At 37.1% G+C, this 18,190-nt stretch overlaps 1 protein-coding gene across 1 annotated transcript; it reads right to left on the reverse strand.

Annotated features, from left to right (window-relative positions):
- Positions 1-2,908: 2,908 nt before the first annotated feature.
- On the reverse strand, positions 2,909-15,988 carry LOC115918164 (aqualysin-1-like). The gene is made up of 9 exons (XM_030984614.1): positions 15,966-15,988; positions 15,256-15,393; positions 14,072-14,188; positions 12,651-12,792; positions 8,393-8,502; positions 7,655-7,796; positions 5,404-5,588; positions 3,900-4,071; positions 2,909-3,498 (listed from the first exon to the last, which is right to left on the reverse strand). Exons 2-9 carry the CDS (start codon positions 15,361-15,363, stop codon positions 3,359-3,361), a joined length of 1,116 nt encoding a protein of 371 aa, XP_030840474.1. The 5' UTR covers positions 15,364-15,393; positions 15,966-15,988; the 3' UTR covers positions 2,909-3,358.
- Positions 15,989-18,190: the final 2,202 nt, after the last annotated feature.

An 18,190-nucleotide genomic window follows, 5' to 3' on the forward strand; every position in this document is an offset into this window, starting at 1 on the left:
GTTGTCGTTACAGGGATACAACTTAACAAAGCGTACAGATATGAAATAGACGTAATCGTAGCATATTCAAATAATCTGTGGATTCATGGTACTCATAAACTATTTCTGAAAACCCCTTTCTTGATTATACATGATACAGTATCAACACGTTTTCATATTTTTGACTTATTTCTTATGAACATAGTTACGGAATCAAACATTATGTATCATTCAATGAGCTGACTTTACCAAAAAGTGAAAGGTAACACCTGACAGGGAGTGGATTACAATCGGCACAAATTATTATCTTAGGTGTAACGCACTATAACACGTTTATGTAGTTCGGGTACGCAAATAATACGTGTAAATACAAGTATAGCCACCAGTTCTCTTAGATTTCTAATGATTTTAACATGATAATTTTGTAATGTAATGTTGTCCGAATATGATTCAGCATAAATGACTATCTCTTCCTATAAAGACGCACATCGTCTCGTGACTGCCTATTTGCTTCATAAGAATAATATGTTTGTCTTCATATCTTCTCAATTTCTCATGTTAAAACTATTGAGGACGACAAACTTTTCTTTTCTTACCATTCGGGAATATCTCTAAAAGTTTTCCACTCCTTTTGCTTCCTTCTTTTTCTCCGCAAACTTCGTGTACACTCGTTTATTCAAGATAATGCGTACTTAATAACATACAAAAATGAAATAAGTAACTCTTGTTTACTCGTGAAACGTCGAAAATGATACATCGATTCGGTTGTAGATGTGAATTGTGATGATAATGATGATGATGATGGTAGTGATGGTGGTGGTGTCGGAGGTGGTTGTGGTGCTTGAAATAGTGGCGATGCGTGGTGATGGTGGATGGTGGTGGTTGTCATGATTTGTTTTGTGTGTGCATCAAATGAGGTGTTTTTTAAATTTATTTACATTCAAGCATCAAAATATAGTTGTGAAAACAAATATAATTGAAGATATGTTGACAATTTTCTCAACTGTACAATATTTTGCTCTTTTTCATCTAAATTGCTTGTAACAGATTTTTTAATTTGTTTTTTTTTTGTTTAGCTTTTGATTTACAACAATTTTTTTTTTTTTTTTTTTTTTTTTTTTTTTTTTTTTTTTTTTTACTTCTCTTTGAAAAAATGTATTTTAGTTTGAATTGGTTTTCATTAAAACCATACTTATTCCGGTAGACTTACATTTTGTATATACACCAGAATGCAATCGTTGTTACAACGCCTATCTCTCTGTAAATATTAATCTTCATTAAACATTAGATATCCATGCAAAAATCAATATTAAAGGTGTACTTCACAACATGTTTGATAAAATCAAATAAAGTATACATTAAATTCCTTTTGAACACGGAATACCAGTCAATATTTCCCCAAAAATGACAGCACCTGTTGGTGAGTGTCTGTTTAAAAATATTATATTTCAAAGTGTAAAAAAGTTTGCTGCTTACGTCACTGATATGTAAATCAAACTCTTCCAATTTAAAAATAAGGAATTTCGAGAGAGTGAATATGATCTACTGGTTCAATTTCTTCATTTGTAAAATCATTAAACCATATCTTTAGAATAGCTTCCTTCCATTTAGTATAATCAAATAAAAGGATTTGCTTGCTTTTCCTTGTTTCAAGGCGTACTGACCGGTCTAAACCAATCTGCGTAAAAAAGACTTTGTATTAAAAACAATAGATTTGTTATGTCATATTATTTGCATATGAAAACATTTATCTGGTACAGGATAATTTTACTACAAGTATAACCCTTCACATAATTCCAGGCTTGTAATATTTCGTAGAAATCGCGAAGTTGCCATTTCTGGTCATCGAATGATTTATGGTCATAGTTACAGTTCAACAGAAGATTTACGCCACCGAGCAAATCAAAACGATAATTACACATATCTTTCTATACACCTTTACTGTCATCATAGACCTATTACGGATGGACATTCAACGTGATTCTTTCTTTGATCCAATGATAGTCGCCGCCTTCTGATTATGTGCATCTTATGAGCACATTCAGCTGTTTTAACAATAACGACTGCGTAAGCATTTTCGTCATTGACAAAGGAGCAGTTTCCCTCTCTTGGGTTTTGTTTGGATGGTGTGCTCTTTAAGAGTGTGTCTTTAAATAAAAGCATCCCCAATGGGGAGCAGCAAAGTTGAAAATCAGACGATTTTGGGGATATGAAATGTATTATTACTGATTCGCACACTTTCTACACACCCATTACCTTATACAACAGTTAGAAGGCCATGATCTTTGTAACTCTGGAATATTATGAGGAAATAGGGGGAAACGGGATTTTAAATCACAACCCCAAAATCCAAAAATAACCTCTATCTGGTAATATCAACATGTTTTTCAAAATAAAATACATGTAAAGTACACTGAACAACAATTTCCGATTATAGGTCAGAACTGCACATCGATTTTCCATGATTTAGGCAAGTTATTATCTTCTGCGCATGTAAATTATCATGTGTAAAATTACTATCTTGATTCTGTCCCGGCCTTTTGGCGGTGACCATCATGAGATAAAAGTGACGAAACATGTACGGAATTTTATCGAGATGACGGAGACAATCACAATGAATTCGTTAAGAAAACGATGAATGTCCATCCGTAATAGGTCCATGCTGTCATCCGATATTCTACCAAGCCATCTTAAACGAAATTCAATATCAGTTTCTCAGTGTTAACTATACTTAATCCCCCTTGGCTTTAGTTATAGTTTCTTATCGCATAATTCTGTACCTTCAATCAAAATTATGTATAATTATTGTTCTCGGGTAAAGTGATAATGTTCTCTAGCTCTCAAATTCGTTTCGTATTTCCTCTTGCCTATTCACATTGGTTTACTTTATTGCCACAAACCAAACAACAACAAAGTATGGACTCAAATATATGATTATATTTAATGCTTGTTTTTATTTCATCATCTCCTTATGCACCGGTGACTTGAAAAATCTTTACATCCCAAAATATAGATTACCATACCGTTCTGCAACAGAGAACCCTAATTTTAAAATATATGTATTTCCTATCATCACTTACAACTGTTTGTACATTGGACGTCCCTATTTGTGTCTATTCTTAAAAGGGTAATTTTCGGGTTAAACACTCATCTCCACGATTCAAAATAGATGTTTAGTTTTTATAGCTATCACGATTACTTTCATGCTGAAGTCTGGCAAAGGACTGTACCAGGTATTAGTATGTCGATTATTTTGATGAGCCCCGCCCCCTCTTTAAAAAGAAAGTAAACTCACAGTTGAACAGAAAAGATTAAGGTCGTTTTTGATAAAGCACAAATACGAGTTAGTGAAAGGAGATGGAACATTTTACTGAAGGGTCTATGCGACGTACAGTAAAAGATTTGGGCTTCCTGAACCAGTGTTAGAGAGTTGGCCTGAAGTAGCATCGCTGACCAACTTAGATGCCACTTGAGTAGGAGAGTAGCCGGAATTGTTTCCGAGAATGACTGCAGCGGCGCCTGTTTATTTATTATTTAAAACAAAGAAGGGGAGGGGGGACACAGCCAAATTAGTATTTCCATAATTAAATAATATTTGAAGACAAGTATGCATTGGAATCTTAAGGAGACATTTCGATAGTTATGCGAATATTATGGTCTACAGCTTACTCAATTATGAATGATGATCATGATGATGACGTGGCAGAAATGAGGCTATAGCATCAATATTTGTTAGTATTATTCATAATCTAGTATTCGATCATTGATAGGCTAATGATTGCAGATGGTTTTAAACTGTAGACATAATAATGATTATTACTACTAGTAATTAGCCTACTAGCAATTATTTGTTACCGCTAGTTATTACTAGTAATTGATAATTATTTACAATTTCTGTTATTAATTTTGTTTATCCTTACCCGCAACAGCAGGGCATGCCATGCTGGTACCACTCATTTCTGTGTAGCTGCTTGATGTGTCATATTTAGCGCTGTTAATATCGTCACCAGGGGCAAAAATGTCCAGGCATGAGCCGTAGTTTGAGAAAGATGGTCTAGAGTCGTCAACGGAGGTCGCACCAACAGTGATAGCCTGTTGATGGATCACAGGAGGGGTTACTTTATTATTCGTTTGTTTATAATTAGTTAGTCATTTCTCCTATAAAAACAAAGGTTAATTAATTTTTCTATGAAACCCTGTAATGTATAGGAAAATGATATAAACATAAATAAAATACAAACAAGATACATTTTACAATATGCATCAAACAAAACATTACTAAAACACTAAACAGAGCAACTAACGTATATACAATACGATTTTTAAAAATCTACTGCTAACGAACAAGCATAGGTAACTGGATATGAAATATCAAAATGAAGGATAATGGCCAGATGGCTGGAGCGCCTATGCCTGGGCACACGCTTAATATACATAGGCTTACTAGTTACTAACATAATTCACATGTTATGCATACTCCCAAGTTAAAAAAGGTTGTTCCAGAGAACTTGAAAGCTTGCCCGAGGCTTGTACGACATAAAAACAAGTACTTTTTTGAAGACTGGATTCCAAGAACTGTAGTCTAGTCATCAATAACAAATAAATGGAATAAATTGGCATTAGGTCCCCAAGAAAGAAACCGGTCCATTGAGCGATCCTGGTATCAGGCGTACAAAATACATTGCGAACCAGGGACGTAAATCCGTACAGAGGAGTGGGGGGGGGATGATCGGCGATAGCCATCACATACTACACGCCAGGCGCGTACGCAAGATTTTTTCAAGGGGGGGGGGGTTAACATTTATAAATCGGGCCGAAAATTTCGCAACGACTCAGCCGACCGCTGAATAACCGGGGGGGGGGGGGTAAGAGGATCCTTTTTTTTTGGGGGGGGGGGGGGTGGGGGTCTCCAAAAAATCGCAACGACTCAGCCGACCGCTGAATAAGCATTTTTTTCAGGGGGGGATGATATCAGGGGGGGGGGATGTTTGTACAGGCCATCCCCCCTACTTCAAGCCAGGGGGGATGCAGCCCCCCCCCCTCCCCCCATCCCCCGGGATTTACGCCCCTGTTGCGAACACAAACTTATCGTCTCTATTTTAGCAATAAATAGGTATTCATGCAAAAAGGAGTAAAACCACAAATATTGAGAAAGGTCTATTATCAGCAATTGTATGCATAAGCATCAAAATGTTATCTTTCTTTTAAGAAAAATCAAGAACTGCGTCTAAACTGAATGAGTGTGCAGACATGGGCATCTTTGTTTTTGTAATGCCAAAAATGCAAGGCCGCATTTTCTTGTATGAAAATGAAATAGTTGTAGCACAATCAGCTAAGATTTTTTTCTTTCTCGAATTTACTTATTACATCATTACGAATAAGGAAAAATCAAGCACTGTAGGATTATGAAATGATATTACTTACATCCGGAGCAGAAGCTGGGGAGTAGCTGCAGGCATCTTGGTAGCTGTTACCGGCTGCTGCAACGACAGTTACACCTGCATCATGGGCATTTGCAACGGCGTTATTCATAGACCACGAATAACTTCCGCCAACGGACATGGAAGCAATCTTTCGGGACCTGCTGGAATCCGCCACAGCATTCAGACCTTTAGAAGTCGAAGAGAAAAAGCCCAAGTGGTATCACTTAATGTTGACTTTAAGTACAGTCTATGCATGATAATTCAAAATTTCGCGTAGAAAAAAGGGGGTGGTTTTAAGGAATCCGCGAAGATTTAACTTTTCGTAGATTTGTTTTAAGGTATGTTGCCCCTCTCTCTTTGAATAGATTAACAATGGTTATATATGGTTTGATGTACTCAGGGTAGCTTCATGAGTATTGATAAGCCTCCTGTATGCTCTTCACGAAAGTCTTGTAATAAATTCGAGGATTTTGTTATCCCCAGATATTCACACGAGGTAGGGGTAGGGATCTTTGCATGCCCCTCATGTTTTTTTGAAATATTCAATCCAATATCCGAAAAACCTAAAGCACACTGGAGACCGCGGTGCTACTAAAGTGTTTCTTTTAAATATCTCTTCTCTGTTATGTGGGATACGTGCACCAGTCTGACGCTGAATATTCTAATCGATGGGGCTTTCTCGGGTGATGTTTCATTTATTGTCACATTTTCTTATAACTTCTCCAACACGATTAGAGATATAACAGGTGTTAATTACGACCTAGTGCAAAATGTTAATCACTTTCTTCAATGCCATCCTAATTAGGGATCGGTATTATGATATGTATGAGCTGCCGGTCTGCTAACATTTCTAAGGATACTTTAATGCTTAATTTGGTCTTACATATAGTCATGTCTCCATATTCCTTTGAATTTTTTTTTTTTGGGGGGGGGTTTTGTTAGTGAGAAGTTTACGATGATGAAAATATGAATGCACTACGCAAGTCCATTTTTTTATACAGACAATGGCATCCATGACCGGTTAATTGAACAGTGACTCAAGGAGCAGCCGCTACGACCGAAAAGTGCTTCTTCCAGTCACTTGATTAGAAAAAGGGAAGTATCTTGAATGCCAAAAAGTAAAAAATATTGGATTCTACCTTGGATCATAAGACTAGTAACTCACTTTCGGTAATTTATAAGACTGGCGGCAATTTTGGACGCCATCTTGGATTTCCAGGTTTCGCGGTGGCTATAACCCATTGTTAGTGGTATGAATGAATTTCTCGAAGCCTTAAACCTAAATTATAGACACCATAATCATATCTCTAAGATAGATATACCATGGCGTATGGCTATTTAAAGGTATTGGCGGCCATCATGGATGCTATTTTGAAAATACCGCTTTCCGGGGTCCGTATTCCTTAGAGTTTTAGTATGTTGTTCCTGATGTCAAAAACTACTGGAAACCTTTGTAAAGCCATTCGTTGATTCTTTTTGGGGGTCAAAGCCTATATTGACCGGACTCATAGGAAAGAAGGTTAAAGGCAGTACCTTGAGACGCTATCTGCCATCTTTATACCAATAACCTACCAGGGCTCGAAACGGCCGCCGCCCCAGTAATAGGTTTAACAAAATGCATCCGTCCCCAAACATTTCGGAGACTAGGAAAAGTCAATGGAATTTCATCTTGAAAATCAGTTGCAAAAATAAAGGCTGTATAGGCCGAAAAATCCTGTATTTATATATTTGTTTGTACCTGTTCATTCATTTATTAATACCACTATTTATAATTATTATAATTACTATTTATTACTCGTGTTATTTATTATTATATCCCGCATACTAATAATCTTGCAATCTGATTGGTCTAAAACGAGGTCACATGATCAATGATAGATTTACCATCACTTCGTGGCCGTGAGCTCAGAGTACTATCACCCTGCCGATTGCCGATGTGGGATATAAAACAAATATTAACCTCCTTTACTCGGGCAATGGATACAAACTATCATCGCCTTGTTGGTGATAGTTTGTACCATTACCCTCGTAGTCGGTTAATATTTGCTTACTCTATTTATTTTTTTTAATTATTATTGATGGTAGAAGTTAGTATTATGATTATTATTATTATTGTTATTAGAATAATTATTAATATCATTGATATTAATAATCCCTGTGAATATAAAACGGGTCCAAATATGGTAAGTAAAGAATCCCATCTGATACTTCAAAAATCATTCGTTACGATTGGCTACGAAGTATAAGCCTACCATCTATGATGTTAGAAGTAGAACCAGATCCTGTGCAGGACATCACACGAACGTTGTAGATGTTGGTATTAGTGGCAACACCACTATATTGTCCTCCGACTGTTCCGGCACAGTGAGTTCCGTGACCATGGCAATCAGCACCCTTAAAATATATAACGGTAATGGTAATGGTAATGGTAATGGTAACGGTAATGGTTATGGTAATGGTTTTATGGAAAATACCATTTGCAGCCATATGGCTTAATTGCAGAATTGTGTACATTGTAAAAACATAAAAATAATTATACAAACATAAATAAACTACAGTAAAATTATCCAGCAAATCGTATTAAGAGATATCAAAAAGTAATTGCATTTTCTAAATAAATAAGTGTACACCTATATACAAATTAATAAAATTTGCTAAACAAGTAACAATTGCTTAGATATATTGCACAATCATATATGAAAAGATCGTTCGAAATAAGAGAGAAAATAGAACGAAAGGGCCGGAGGGAAATGTAGAAGAGAGGTAGGGAGGAAAAAGTACAGACAGCACAGGAGATCCAGGAAAAATATGAGAGAGAGAGAGAGAAAGACAGAGGGAGAGAAAGGGAGAGAGAAAAAAGATAATGGGGACACATAGAGAGATAATGCTCAGGATGAGAGTGTATGGCAGACGTATCGAAAATATTTATGTCTCTAAAGAGAATATATATTGGTAGGAACTTTGTTGGAAAAATGAAAAATGTCACCTACATCTCCCCCTTCGTAATCGTAGAATGATTGGGCACGATTACTGTTGAAGTCCTCATGCGAGTAGGTGATTCCGGTATCGATGACGAAAACATTTGCCCCTGATCCCGTACCTGTAGTGGATGGATGACAATCATTGAAATATTCGATGCACGAGAGATTATATGCAGGTTAAGTATCGTTTTTTCCAAAGGTTCACAGTTCCGAAGATTCGTATTTTCGAAAATAAACATGAAATAAGGTTCACAATTCCGAAAATAGGGCCCATAATTCCTAAAATCACATGGAGCCCTACATTGTTTTCGGAATTACAAACCTTTCGAATATTAACGAATCCTATTATATTTTCTGAACGGTGAACCCTATTTGTCGGAATTACGAAACGTGGGATAAAAGAACCTTCGGAATAACGCAACTAATGTTAGAAATTATAAACCCCGGGTATGGGAAGTTTGTGGTGTTGAATTACGAACCTTCGGAAAAATGAGCACCTCCCCATTTGCCTGACTTAAACTAAGTGTACCAATAAACTTAATTTTGTTTTTAATCCCAGAGGCTTACCGATGTAGGCCCGAATTCACAAAGCAAGGTTTGAGCTCAGACCAAGGTTTGAGCTCAAACCTCCTTTTGTTTCGCCAAACCTCCCTTTGTTATTTACAAACCAGTTTGTAAATAACAAAAGGAGGTTTGGCGAAACAAAAGGAGGTTTGAGGTCAAACCTTGGTCTGAGCTCAAACCTTGCTTTGTGAATTCGGGCCAATGAGTTCATGTTCGCGAGTGCATCACTGAACATGCACTGCAAGCAGGTTAAGTCACAGTCGGTTTATTAACGAGGCTCGCCAATTTCATTTTTCCGGCTCATTGTGACTCTACCTTGTGCAGTGCACTAATGCATGAGCTTCGAAACATAAATTGTTTGTATTACAAAGACGGGTCAGCAATATAAATATAGATTCGAGAAATAAGAAAGAAACCCGATCAAAATGCTAAGTGTCGCACTGTCAATGAGGACTCCATTTGCTTTACTGAAAGACATTATTAAAAGGAGGCGGAGTGGCATAGATTCCTGTAAATGATCCTGACTAAAAAAAAAAACGTGTCGTACAGCGGAAACCCATATACTCCAAAATAAAATTGAATACCGCTCTAGCGCTCATGTGAAGAAAGTAAGTGTTCTCTGTTGACAAATTTAGCCTTCAAAATTACGTTTTAATTGAAAATACTATTAAAGGTAAACAAAAAAAACGGTCACTTTTAATAGCGGGTGTTCTCTATAGAAATGGACGTTGGTGAATTTTTGACTCGAGGTCCGACTTGATTCTCACTCATCCATGTTGTGAAATGAATCATTATTTATTCAATTAAACGAAAATCTAGATGAATGTGCACACAAAGAGGAGCGGTTCTACAAAAGAAAAAGATATATTATTATTTTATTACGAACCGCTGCTGCACACAACGTTTCCTTTGTGTAAAGATATAACACTTGAATTCATGGGTGTCGATACCGGGGGGGGGGGGATGGGGGGATATATCCCCCCCCCCCCCCCCAATATTTCAGGTGGGGGATGGCCTGTACAATCATCCCCCCCCCCAATAATTCACCATAAAAAATATTTAAAAATGAAGAGAAAAATTAATGATGAGAGTCCGATGAGAGTAGTTAATGGTTATTACTCGCAAGATGACCATCAATATACACATTTTGCTATCTCATTTTCATAATACATACATATATACGAAGTAAATAAGACAACCGTATAATTATGAGACAACAATAAATTGAATTCTCGCTCATACGGCTTCATCAGGAATTGATGAATTTATTCAATTTGTTCAATCAACAGCATCATAGAAATGCAGTGCGCCAAATGCAGAGACGCAGCATCAAAAGCAACGAGCTAAATGTTAAGCGCGAAGCACAAAAGTAGCAATCTGCAATGCACATCAGACAATCCTGGACAGTGTAAACATAGATGAACTCTGTGATGATTTCGTGATGAGATCGGAGACAAGGAGAAAGATTTTCGGACGTTAGTATGACTTATAAAATAGTTCACTAGTTGTTATGTTGTTTCCGTTCACCCTTTTTAAAATTCTTTATTTTTATTTTTTTCACTCATTTTATTTCCTGATATTTCCTAAAACATTTTTCATTTTTGGAGAAAGATTATTATGTCACAACTTATTTGTGACACAACTTATTTTCAGTGGGGAAACTGAATTCAGACAAGGATTAATATAGAGAACAGTACAACGAATCGTCTTCTTTCTCTAATAATTTAGCGAACAGGGCAAAGCTGTTAAGGGGGCAACTGAATTCAGACGTGGATTAAGGGTAATAATCAAATGAAACGTCAAAGTAAACGATACAACTAATCGTCTTCTTTTACTAATAATTTAATGAAACGTGAAAGCTTCCGCGCTACGCGCGGAATGGGCGAAAATGAATACAGACAAGGATTAAGAGTAATAATTTATTGAAACATTAAAGCTTCCGCGCTTCGCGCGGAAGGGGGGAAACCGAATTCATGAAGGACACGAAACAACAAATCGTCTTCTTTATCTAATAATGTAATAAAATGTGACAGCTTCCGCGCTTCGCGCAGGAATGGGCAAAAATGAATTCAGACAAGGATTAAGAGTAATAATTTATTGAAACATTAAAGCTTCCGCGCTTCGCGCGGTAGGGGGGAAACCGAATTCATGAAGGACACGATACAACAAATCGTCTTCTTTCTCTAATAATGTAATAAAATGTGAAAGCTTCCGCGCTTCGCGCAGGAATGGGCAAAAATAAATTCAGACAAGGATTAAGAGTCGAGAATGGTACATAGAATCGTCTTCTTTCTTTAATTATCTAATGAAACGTCAGAGCTTCCGCGCTACGCACGGGGAAGGGGAACTTGATTCAAACATTGATGATTAAGAGTCGAGAATGGTACATCGAATCGTCTTCTTTCTTTAATAATCTAATGAAACGTCAGAGCTTCCGCGCTACGCGCGGGGAAGGGGAACTTGATTCAAACAAGGATTAAGAGTCGAGAATGGTACATCGAATCGTCTTTCTTTAATAATCTAATGAAACGACAGAGCTTCCGCGCTACGCGCGGGGGAAGGGGAACTTGATTCAAACAAGGATTAAGAGTCGAGAATGGTACATAGAATCGTCTTCTTTCTTTAATAATCTAATGAAACGTCAGAGCTTCCGCTACGCGCTGAGGAAGGGGATCTTGATTCAAACAAGGATTAAGAGTCGAGAATGGTACATCGAATAGTCTTCTTTCTTTAATAATCTAATGAAACGTCAGAGCTACCGCGCTACGCGTGGAGGAAGGGGAATTTGATTCAAACAAGGATTAAGAGTCGAGAATGGTACATCGAATCGTCTTCTTTCTTTAATAATCTAATGAAACGTCAGAGCTACCGCGCTACGCGTGGAGGAAGGGGAATTTGATTCAAACAAGGATTAAGAGTCGAGAACGGTTCAACGAATCGTCTTCTTTCTCTAATAATTTAGTGAAACGTCAAAGCTTGAGCGCTTTGCGCGGGGGGGGGGGGGACTCCCCCTCCCTGTACCCAACCCCCTAGGAACCGCGCTTCGCGTGCTCACTACCGCCCCCCCTGAAATTAAATCCTGGCTACGCGCTTGGGAGGGGCGCAACTTGCCACACGCTTCTACCACTTTGGTTGCTTTGATCCATTGCCGAAAATATTTTGGCACCTATCATCCCCCCCAACCACGGATACAAATCGACACCCTTGCTTGAATTCATCGATACATACGACCATAATATATTCAGAAACTTACAAAAACAGCATATGGCACTATGCAATCATTTGTCAGCTTTATAATAGAGTACCAAAGTGTAAAGTAGTACTAGCTAAGTTGTCAAGTTTGCCGATTCCAAACATATTTATGCCAAGCAATGGCGTAGTGATCATACAAGCGACAACCATTGCATTTGCCATGCTCCAGCCCATTGCTTAAATGATTTCGCGGTGAACCCATGCAAAAGCTCTGTTGTTTGGAACCAGTAACCTGGACGACGAGCAAATATGACGTTAGCACTTCGGCACTCATTATGGCTCATAATTATCATAGATCGGCAAAAGCTCACAAGACCAACAGCGTATGAGACCAACAGCCCATGAGACCGACATCTTTTGGATTAAACAAAAAACTTCTTATGTTTCTCTTTGCTTTGTCGGTCTCATGGCCTGCATATGTCTTAGGATGAACCCTATGGATTCTGCTTACCGCTAAAGTTGATGTTGCCATCAAGAGGTAGATAACGCTCATCGATTCGGTCAAGCCCCCAGTAATCATCAGCGTTTCGGTTACCAAGTACAGTAGCCAGCCCATCTTCCTCAATGTAACTGATGCCAGTCAGACCACGTACCTATAGACCAAAATAATGTTCAGTGAAAAAAGTATTACACATGGCGTGATTACATGAAAGAATTAATACTTACTTGTAACTAGTTAAATTATGGAAAGTGCTTCATTTTTAACAAGGTATGAATACGCATCATAAATAGGTATATAAATACATCACATATGCATCATTGTCGTTTTGTGGGGGAAGGTAGTTTCTTTACATTAAAGTAGCTCATTAAGTATATTAAATTATTTTCTTGAGGTACGTTTAAGGATGTTTTAAACTGTCATAATATTTTTCAAGTTTTTTTTTTTTTTTTTTTTTGGGGGGGGGGGGGCAGTATCTACTGCCCCGGTGGTAAAAGGCATAATTTGTTTTTGATCGGATCTGCAATTTATTGTTATGAACAGTAGCATTTTACAGAATTGCAAATATTCAAAGGAGTAAAGCAGATAGTCCGGTTAATTTTCCACAAGAATAAAAGTAAGGGGGACCTTACATTTTGATAATGTAGAAAGATACGGTCCAATGGGCACATTGTGACAGAACAAGAACCATTGAAACTATTTATTTTTCCTTTCAGGATTGTCACCATTTCTAATCAGTAAAGGGGTACTTTTTTCTTTGCTCGAGGGATATTTTATTTGAGTTTGGGAAAACCTGGGTTTGGACGACCCGCGTAGTCCCGGAAATGGGTATTCTCCCTATGGTAGCTGCTAATTTTAAAGCGAATCATCAGCCGATAACAATCTTGTATAATAATCTTTTAAAGCTACATTTCCTTAACATCATGTTGTATGTGATACTAACATTTTCAAAGTGTTACCAAAATCTGGAACAAATGGATTCCGACATGCCATTAAAAAAAAAAGAAGTTGCTCAATGGGGTGTGTTTGCCTTAGTGTAATCAAGGAACAATTTAAAACACATTACTTCTACCATATGAAAAGGTAAGAATTACTTTTATAAAACTCATAATTTTCTTTGGCTCTTTGTATATGCTATAATGCCGAAAACATGGATACAATAAAACAACTGGTGATAACAAGTACGTCCTATAATAGTCTCATAATCTTTCTCTCTCATTTCTCAATGCATGGCCACTATACACAGGTAAATTTTTACAGAGAGGTGGCCACTAAGGCAGGTATGACTGTAAATGTTTATATCCATACCCGCACACTTACAAATTCACACACACAAACACACACACACACACGCACACATGCGTCCAAATACAGGTGAATTATTCGTATCATCAAGATCATCATACAACTTTCTAGCATAGTATTTTGTTCACCTTTTCAAGCAAATCGCCATCGAGGGTGAGAACGACTCCATTGATGAGACCGGTCAGGGTCTTGCGGACAATCCCTGACTGCATGGAGGCAGCGAAGTTACCGACATTGATGCCATCCTGTAACAAAAAGTTTACACAATAGTAATAATTATAATCAAAGCGACCCTAAGTCAGCTTTGAAAGTTAGTTTTGGCAATAAACATGTTGTATGAATAACATTTGAACAAAACTTCCTCTGGACCACTAAAAACTCTGGTTGTTTGGAACCAGTAACATGGACGACGATGACGTTAGCACTTAGGTTCTCTATTTGTGCAGGTGGGAGGCAAGGTCCATTCTTTCTATATTTAATTATTTTGAATCAAAAAATCTCTTTATCCAGCAGGAACGTTAAAGTTATAGCAATAGCAAGTAGTAGTATCATCAATTAAGGGATGGTTGAGTTCTGTTTTCAGACAGCAAATGCCTTCAAAGTGCATGGTTATTGTTCTTATTCTCTATGACATTCCTAGTGCCCTTATAGAACCTAAAATTGCTATGAAGGTAATTTTAGACCCCAAAATGTGTGAAATTTAGCCAATACGATCATACCAATTGAGCTCGACTTTAAAAAAAAACATGGTGACCGTTAATTAATTATTTGATTAAAATAACAATACATGGGCCGGCTAATTGGGAGTAATATAAGCAACACGAAAATGCCAACAAAAAAGCCAACATCGGCATTGGCTGAAATACGACGTAAAAGGCGTTATTTCGGTTTTTCGAACGGTTTTTTCAAATTCAAGTTTTCAAAATATCTAATATTTGTGGTGGTACACAAGTATTAGAAATTGTTATATTTCAGCCTTCTCTGAACCAATTTTGATCAAACAAGGATGATTTTGTCATTTAAATATTATGTTCTTTCAAATTTAACACTCAGATTTTCATTATCTCACGAAAAAAATATTTTGTGTAGCGCCCTCTGCAACAGAACTCAACTATCCCTTTAAGTTACCCTTGCATGAATCTGATGACAATTAATTTGGTGGGAAAAAGTCCATTTGTCCTACAATAGTTGCATCAAAAGAATTCCCATCGTCAAAAAAAATTACCTGGTGCTTTTGCTTTAATAATGTAGATACATTCATTGACAAAACTATAGAAATCAGTCGATTCAACTACTTTGACAATGATCTTACCTCAAGGACAACGATGTACTGACCAGGAATGTTGGGCTCAACTCGGTAGAAAGGCGCAAGGCGGCTCTGAGCCACAGCAGCGAAGAGGAGAACAAGGAGAGCTTGCATCTTGGTTGAGTGGTTTGTCTAGATTAATTTCTTCTCAAAACAAACAAAATACAAGAAAGATGAAGTTTATGAATACGAGTTTAAAATAAACACCCGACGAATAATGTTGCAAGCCTGACTTAAGTTTGGATCAGACTGAATATCAAGATGAATTATTCTTTTAAAACCAATTTATGTTATCAATACCGGGATACTCGGTAATATATGGAAGAACAAATGACGAAATAGAACGACATTGGACTTGTCCATAACGTAGAGAAATAACAATAAATAATATTGAGGAAAGAATATACTGCCTCACTGCGAAATGCCAAGAACAATCGTCCGGAGGTCACCTCACACCGTACAATCCATTGCGACAGGATTTGAGAAAACTTGAGATAATTGTGTTGAGAGACAGTTCCCATCCTCTAGCCGATACAAAAAATCTGACTGAAAAGCATACAATACTCAGCTATTTCGATTTTTATTATCGCCTTGATTTTGCGGAACCTCAATCAGGAAAATTTCACCGTTTTTTAAATGCTCAAGTCTTCCCAAATCTTGTCGATTAGGATGGTGAAGGTGTGCGGTGTTCCTTCCGATGTCTTGCCAGCTCTTACCTTACTTCTGAAGGGATGAGACGAACTTGATTGGATATGCTAGAATCGTCCTCTATTTATAGAGGTTGCCTCCATATACACAACCCTATGGGACATCGACACCTGTCCATCTTTGCACATTTTTTTCCTTCATGAATTATATTTGATATTGCATCATAATTTGAATGTATATCAAAAGGACAATGGCTGCATATAAACCATATAAGATTGATATGTTTGTTTCCATAACATCTTCTCAATTTCTCACGCTAAAGCTATTGAGGACAACAAACTTTGCTTCTCGTACCATTCGCGAATATCTCTAAAAATTTTTCCTTTCCTCTTGCCCCCCCCCCCCCCTCTCCGTATCTGCCTCTGCATCATGATTTTAATGTAAATCAAAAGAACAATTGATGATATGAAGTATTTTCCGTTTAATAATAATAATAGGCATTTGTATAGCGCCGTCTATCTAGACAATGCTATTCCGAGGCGCACAAGAAAAATAGAAAGAATGAGAAAGTTTGGACGAGAAAGTTCGGATGAGTGTCATAGTGCCAAGTGCAGGTATTGTTAAAGAAGATAAAGATTTTAGCTTGGATTTAAAGGTCTCTAAGGAAGTTATAATTCTCAAATTAAATGGTAAATTATTCCAAAGAATTTAAAGACGCGCATTGTCTCGAGGCTGTATATTAACTTTATCATAGTGATATGTTTGTTTTCATAACATCTCCTCAATTTCTCACGCTAAAGCTATGGAGGATAACAAACTTTTCTTCTCGTACCATTCGCGGATATCTTTCCATTCCTCTTGCATCCAGTTGCCACGTGTCACGTCGAAACTGATGCATCGTATCGGTTTTAGATGTGCTCTGTGATGATGATGATGATGATGATGGTAGTGATAGTGGTGGTGCTGAAGGTGGTTGTGTTGCTTGAAGTAGTTCGATGCATGGTGGTGGTAGTGGTGGTGGTGATGAAGATGTGATGGAGGTGATAAAGTGATTATATGATGATAATGATAATGACAAAAGAGGATTTTTGTTTCATTTTTTTGAGAGTGATTGTCTTTTCAATAATTGTTAACATCCCAGATGGCCGTTTCGTAACCCCCTCCCTTTTTTCTGTTAAAACAAAAACGTACGACGTGTACATGTCATTTCTGTCCCTTTTTAAATCTCTCTTATCATCTCTCCCTTTTCCCCTTTTTTTTTCTTCGTGATTTTGGTGGTAGTGGTGGAAATAAGGTCGTTGGTAATGATGATGATGATATTGGTGACGATGACAATGATCGTGGCGTTGATGATGGGGGTAGTGGTGGTAATGATGGTGACGAGGATGTAACGAAAAGAGTGTTGATGATGATGATGATGAAGCTGATTGTGGTGATGTTGATGATGATGTTGTTGATGATGATGATAATGATGATGATGATGATTAAGATGACTGTGAGAGAGGAAGCACAAATTATCTACCTTTTCAATAGGCCGTCTTAACATACGAAATTGAAGAAAGCCGTTTTGTAATCCGACCCCCTTCCCCGTCGAGACACAACGTGCCACGTACGTTCAACGTCTCTGCTTTCCTAAAGCGAGTATTTGCACAGAGTAGATAACAGAATATTCAGGTGACATTAGGGATATCACAATGACATAGTTGAGGTTACATTAATAATGACTGAATACCATGAAACGTGAAATTTATTTTCTTTTCCCCATTCCATTAGATTGACAATATATAATGAGAATTACATTTAAATCGGAAATAAAAGTTGTTTAAGGAATAAAAATTGACAAAGTATAGATATAAATAGACATAATCGTAGCATATTCAACTATTCTGTGTATTCATAAACTATTTCTGAAAACCCCTTTCCTGTTCATGCATGATACAGTATCAACACATTTTCATATTATTGACTTATTCCTTATGAACATAGCTATGGAATCGAACATATATATCATTCAATTAGCTTACTATATCAAACAGTGAAAGGTAACACCTGACAGGGAGTGTATTACAATCGGCACAAATTATGATCTTAGTTGTAACGCACTATAACACGTTTATGTAGTTAGGGTATATTTCTAATATTTCTAATGATTCTAACAAAATAACGTTATCATGTAATGTAGTCCCAATATGATTCGGCATAAACTACTATCCTCCGTTATCTTTTCAGTTACCAAAAATATAAAGACGTGCACCGTCTGGTGACTGCAAATTAACTTCATAAGTTTGATATG

This window comes from Strongylocentrotus purpuratus, unplaced genomic scaffold (genome assembly GCF_000002235.5).
Source record: "Strongylocentrotus purpuratus isolate Spur 01 unplaced genomic scaffold, Spur_5.0 spur5_scaffold_14, whole genome shotgun sequence".
NCBI classification, from domain to species: Eukaryota; Metazoa; Echinodermata; class Echinoidea; order Camarodonta; family Strongylocentrotidae; genus Strongylocentrotus; species Strongylocentrotus purpuratus.